Source organism: Physcomitrium patens, chromosome 9 (assembly GCF_059467195.1).
Source record: "Physcomitrium patens ecotype Gransden chromosome 9, ASM5946719v1, whole genome shotgun sequence".
Classification (NCBI taxonomy): domain Eukaryota; kingdom Viridiplantae; phylum Streptophyta; class Bryopsida; order Funariales; family Funariaceae; genus Physcomitrium; species Physcomitrium patens.
In genome coordinates this window covers 15,358,424-15,363,777 of record NC_143418.1, presented here as the reverse complement: position 1 = coordinate 15,363,777, position 5,354 = coordinate 15,358,424, and the positions used below count along the sequence as shown (strand labels likewise).

The 5,354-nt window shown below is 42.4% G+C and overlaps 1 protein-coding gene across 3 annotated transcripts; it reads left to right on the top strand.

Annotated features, from left to right (window-relative positions):
- The first annotated feature begins 282 nt into the window (after positions 1–282).
- On the top strand, positions 283–5,076 carry LOC112286534 (flagellar WD repeat-containing protein Pf20). Of its 3 annotated transcripts, none has more exons than XM_073536166.2 (14): positions 283–678; positions 932–1,059; positions 1,204–1,322; positions 1,438–1,583; positions 1,807–1,912; positions 2,051–2,170; positions 2,274–2,491; positions 2,625–2,768; positions 2,930–3,026; positions 3,140–3,228; positions 3,408–3,600; positions 3,728–3,897; positions 3,997–4,158; positions 4,293–5,076. In XM_073536166.2, the coding sequence occupies exons 1-14, from the start codon at positions 659–661 to the stop codon at positions 4,333–4,335; spliced, it is 1,755 nt and encodes a 584-aa protein (XP_073392267.1). In that variant the 5' UTR covers positions 283–658; the 3' UTR covers positions 4,336–5,076. The 3 variants fall into 3 exon arrangements, with proteins under 3 accessions (XP_073392267.1, XP_024384251.1, XP_073392268.1); XM_024528483.3 differs by having other exon boundaries at positions 283–778; positions 925–1,059; XM_073536167.2 differs by having other exon boundaries at positions 286–678; positions 925–1,059.
- Positions 5,077–5,354: the final 278 nt, after the last annotated feature.

Here is a 5,354-nt window from a genome sequence, read left to right as displayed (position 1 = left end):
ATTGAAACAAGTTTATGGAAGACTCATGTTTATAAAGTTACAACGTGTTTCTGTTGGTGTTATACTGGTCATTTCCTGAACTAAAAATGTGGTACTGTTAGAAAAGTTCTGTTGCCTTATCGAAAGTAAGTTAATACTTTGGGTTGATTAATTTGTTTACCCCAATTCACGTCTTTAACCACGTCCAATTTGGATGTATAAAAGTAATCAGATATTCCTTTTCTTAAAAGGAACAGAGTGCCACCATACATTTTTATGGTTTATGACTGCTTGAGATACACGTTCGAGGGTGTCGCAATCCTGATGGCCGATAAAACAGTTGCTAAACAGCGTTAGGAATGTCGGTCAGCCCAACCAATTCTGGGTAATCCAACCGGGCATCACGGCAGTCTCTGTCGGTGGCCCCAGTATCGGAAGTCGGCTGAAACTTAGATCGCAATCCATGAAAGCGGTTGGTTACAGCAATTGAAAAGTTTCAGCTTCGTGTTGAAAAGTTTTGATTTTGCCTCCAATCCGTAAATGAATGGCGAACTCCGAACTTGGTTGTATATTGTTCGACAAGCAAGCAGGATTGGAAAGCATGAAGTGGTAACCGCTGTAGTTTGCCCAATCAGGGCAGCAGAAGCAGCACAATTTTGCATGATTGGACACCTTCCGGATGAGTGATCAATTGTTGATGTAAGTTTGGAGTTGGTTTCGAAAGGGTTTTCTACCATGTCGGAGACAGCTACTTGTCCAAGCGCAGGAGTGCCTGACGACGAGCTTGTTATTCTGCCAAGTCTGCTTTCTGCCTTCCTCAGTCTCGGGCTTCATTTTCCCTGATCTTCATTATGGAGGAGCGATCTTGAGAGGGCTAACGATGTATCATTTGCAACATGGTGTTGAAATTTCGTGGCTGAGTTGAAGAGGTTGATTCTGGTGTAGATGACAGCTTTGATGGCAGCGACTACACATACGAAGAGGTGGGCATTGATGAAGAGTTTGAATCAGAAGGCGATGTCGAATCTGAAGATCTTGAAGCCACCCTCCATTCTTTGCAGAAGCTTTCGTTTCTTCTCGGTAAATCGGTTCAAACCAGAAATCTCACGGAATCTCTCCAACTCTTGTTCAGTCCTCCATCGCAGGTGCAAGTTTATGTCCCTGCATGATGGTGTTTTCCAGGACACTCTTTCTGAAGCAAATTTGGTGGCCATCGTGGTGCAGGTAAAGGGCAAAAGTCGGTTGCTGTACCGGAAGTACGTCGTCAGAGAGAGGTTCTGGATGATTTTGTACGAAATTTCTGCATGACATACAATCTACACAAAACGCTTGAAGTGTTCGAAGTAAGAGCAAACCGTAACCCTTACTCTCTCCTCGTTCAAGAATTAAACCTGGCTGTGTATTGTGGAAGTAGACCTAATTTGAATCTCTTACGATAAAGGAACTTCTTATGTGCAGGTAGAGTGGTTTGATGCGAAGGAGAAGGGGAGGGTGATAGATAGTAAGCTTATAATGGTACCTGATGAATATAGCCGCTCCTTACAACTAACCAACATTTTGAAGCGCCTTCAAGACCAACTTGAACAACAATCTGTCGTTGCTCAGTACGTACTCCTACTCATTCGTCTGCGTTTTCCACTCGACTTTTCTGTATGTGTGTGTGTGGTGTCAAAACATTTTTATAACTATTCCATGTGGACCTAAATTTGTTCCCACAATCCTAGAAGATTTCAAACTGTATCAATTGTAGAAAGTCAGTGCCAGATTAAGTATGATGCAAGTTGAGTATCTTCTTAGTAGTGATCGAGGATACAATCAGATGGACAGATGCCGAGCAGAGATGCTGGAGAAATTTCGGAAGGAAAGAAACTTGCACCGGATGCACCATAACCGAATCGCGCAAGAGAAGAATAAGTTAGTCAATGTCATTAAGGTGAAATCCTCGATGTCTCATCATGCTTTGAATCCTTTGCGGCTCTAGTCTTATGTGCCTGATTTTGATTACGAATATCGAGAGTCAATAACATTCGAATCTCCATCATATTCAATGTGCTTCGCATGAAATGCATAGAGGTTGCGGACCCACTTTGGGAAGTACGATGGTTTGCTGGAACAACTGAAGAAAAAATACGAGCAAGCTGTAAAGGCCAAGGCGCTAATGGCCTTGGAGAGAGACAAACTACGAACCATAGTAGATCTCGCCACATTGAAACTTAGTACCAAACCTTGATTACTCTTCATACAATTAAAGGTGATATTCGTTAGGTATCTGCACTTACAATGTTTTTCTTCAGGTGGAGAAGGCAGAGTTGTTCACAGAGGATAATCCTTTGTCGCCGACTTACAAAGGACCCAAGTACGGGAAGAACTCCATGACACCAGTGTCGAAGCCAGATCCCTTGATTTCTGCCTGTAAGATCAACCCCTTTCATGAGGCACGGATATCAGTCACAGATGTCCGAGGTTATACGTTGAAGAACACCTTCCGAGGCCATAATATGTCTGTGAGCAAGTAAGCAGCCATCGCATTTGAACTCGTAGTTTGACAATTCGTTCAAGCATCACTTGCGGACCTTGAAATTGGAGGAGTGGAGTTCTGGTGTTCATGTGGACTATAAATAAATTACTTGTTGCAATTTTTGCAGTGTGGTAATCCACCCCAAGAAGCCCCTCGTTGTCACTGCTTCCGACGATGGAACATGGCGGATGTGGGGGTTGCCAGCCGGCGATCTTATCATGACCGGGGAGGGTCACAAGGATTGGGTGTCTGGCCTTGACTTCCATCCAAAGTGAGACTTCAAGTCTGTTCTGATACTCTGGACTGCAATTCCATCGATTGCATTCAAAAGATTAATAATTACATCCAGGAACTGTGCTGCTTCGTATTTACTTCTGAAACACGTTGAAATTTTGTGTCCTAGTGTTTTAACGGAGCTGTGGGAGTCAACAGAGGCATGCATTTGGCGTCTACATCCGGGGATTGCACTGTGAAGTTGTGGAGTTTTGAGAAATCGCGCTGCATTCATACCTTCGCAGACCACACACAGGTTCATCACTGTTGATGTAATGGTACCTTGGGTCCCAGGACTGCTTCGAGTTACACAATACTTTATAAGCTTTCTTTCTGATACATTGATTTCATTGAATATCCTGCGGACAGGCTGTGTGGTCAGTATCATATCATACTAGTGGCGATGTACTCGCGAGCTCATCTCTCGATCATACTTCACGTCTTTGGGATCTTTTCTCGTAAGTGTTGACCATCTCTGGCGTTCTTCATTTTTTCGTGTAACTAAGCGAAGCTATCTGAACATCGATCTTAAACCTGCTTTCATGACTCTTCAGTTTATGTTGCGTCAAAAATGGTCAGTAAACTCGCAGTACGAGACTGTTGATTGGTGTGGTCTGGGTTTGGAATTCTTGAGCAGAATGAAATGCCGCGGCACCTTGCGGGGCCATGTCGATTCAGTGAATTCCATCACGTGGCAACTGTATTCCAGTATCCTCTGTACTTCAAGCAGCGACAAGACCGTAAGCCTGTGGGATGCAAGATCTGCACTATGTGTGCAGACATTTTACGGTCACAAAGCTTCCTGCAACCACGCATGCTTCGACAACAAGGTGAACTCTTGCACTGTTTCATTCAATTCCTGTACGAACTAACGATCATCCTAGTAAAAAATCCCAACTCTTAGACATGAGTAGTGGTTGCGGAGAATATTGAAGCCGGGCAGTTGCACGATGATAGGGATACATGATAGCCTCTGTGGATGCGGACGGGATTGCGAAACTATGGGATGTGAGGAAGGTCGCTGAATATGCAACCATCAATGTTGGCCCTCAGTCAGCAAACCGGTGCTGCTTTGATCCCAGTGGCCTCATCATTGCGATTGCTAGCAATGACCAACGCATCAAATGGTAAGATTCGCCTGATATGCTTTAAGCAGAGAATCGGCGAACGAATTCGCATGGAACATGCATGGAACTGATGGTGCTGGGAATGAAAATGATGTGCAGTTTTCAAATCGACTTAGAGGTAGTGCCAGTGTCTGAGCTGAGAGGCCACGAGGATGCGGTGCAAGCCGTCCAGTTCGATCCAAAGGGCAACTTCCTGGTATCTGGAAGTTCAGATAGTACGTTTCGTGTTTGGGGAAGCTTCGAATCAAAGTCAAAGGCCGGGTAAGTTCAAAACAACAGAACCCAGATCATGTAGACCTTGGTTTTCGCCTCAAACGTTTTTCGTTTGTGATTTAGAAGCATTTTCAAAGTTTGAATCCCCACTCTGACTTTGGTCCCTGCAAATTGTGATACAGGAGGGCTGAGAATCCAGAATCGTCAAATGACTACCCGTGCTAATTCTCTAGCAATAATCTGAAGAACCTTGAAGCTTATGCGAATATTTATCAAATAGCAACCAAATTTTTAATTGTCTCCTTTAATCGGATTTTCTTCATATCTGCCAATCAGAAGATACAGGATCCAGGAGCTAGTTGGTTGTTGCATACCCTTCCTTTATGTTGCTTTTGATATGTGTATGTTGCCATCCTGAGCAATTTGCTGGTCACGGCGCAATCCTCTCACACACTTGGAATGAAAGAATCCGGTAGCCTTTTCAAAAGCCAGATCTGGTGCTTTACAGGAACCAGGCAGAGTTTTCTAGCATTGAAAACCCATTTCATTTAGAAAATGGGGAATGAAGGACTGAGATCTCATTTCAATTCCGCCATTCATTCATGTGTGGTTCCGATTTGGCATGCCTCTCTCTGTGTTGTGCTTCTTCTCCTTCTTCTTCTGCTATGCTTCTTTCCTGCAGCTGCTCTCAAATGTTCAGAAGAACTCTTGCTTCACAAATGGAGCACCCCTGCTGCATGGACTGAAAAAGGTATCCATTTAGCATCCCAATAGCGGGGCGAACCCATGAATTCTGACATATCTTACAATATTCCAACTGGTTTCTTCTACACTTTTGTCTCCTCATGGATTTTTAGATCGTTTGTGGAACTCCAGAGTTACATCATATTTTTACTTAGATGCTAATGTTCGTTGTACTTTTGGTTGTTTATGTTTCATCTCATTTTTTAAGAAATGTTTCATAATTATTTGGTGGTTGTTTTATTTCGTTACAAATAAAATTTCAATTTATCTGTCCATAGTTTATAAAGTTAGATAAAAAACTAATTTTTGTATGTATGATGATTGTTTCCATATTCTTTTTTAACACTTAGTTGTGTCTATATAATCCACAATCATGTTCCTCTACACAAAGATTAAATTGCTTTAAACTTCTTAAATCCTGGTTAAACATTATCTTCAAAGGTTTTTATTTTATTATTACAATTTTTTAATGATTTTCATTCTTTATGACTAATTTTTGT

Bases quoted from the DNA above. Each gene is read 5' to 3' on its own strand.
- LOC112286534 (XM_024528483.3), top strand. From the start codon at position 715: ATGTCGGAGACAGCTACTTGTCCAAGCGCAGGAGTGCCTGACGACGAG. The intron at 1,323-1,437 runs GTAAGAGCAAAC...TCTTATGTGCAG, and splicing joins AAACGCTTGAAGTGTTCGAA to GTAGAGTGGTTTGATGCGAA. The intron at 3,027-3,139 runs GTTCATCACTGT...TCCTGCGGACAG, and splicing joins CCTTCGCAGACCACACACAG to GCTGTGTGGTCAGTATCATA.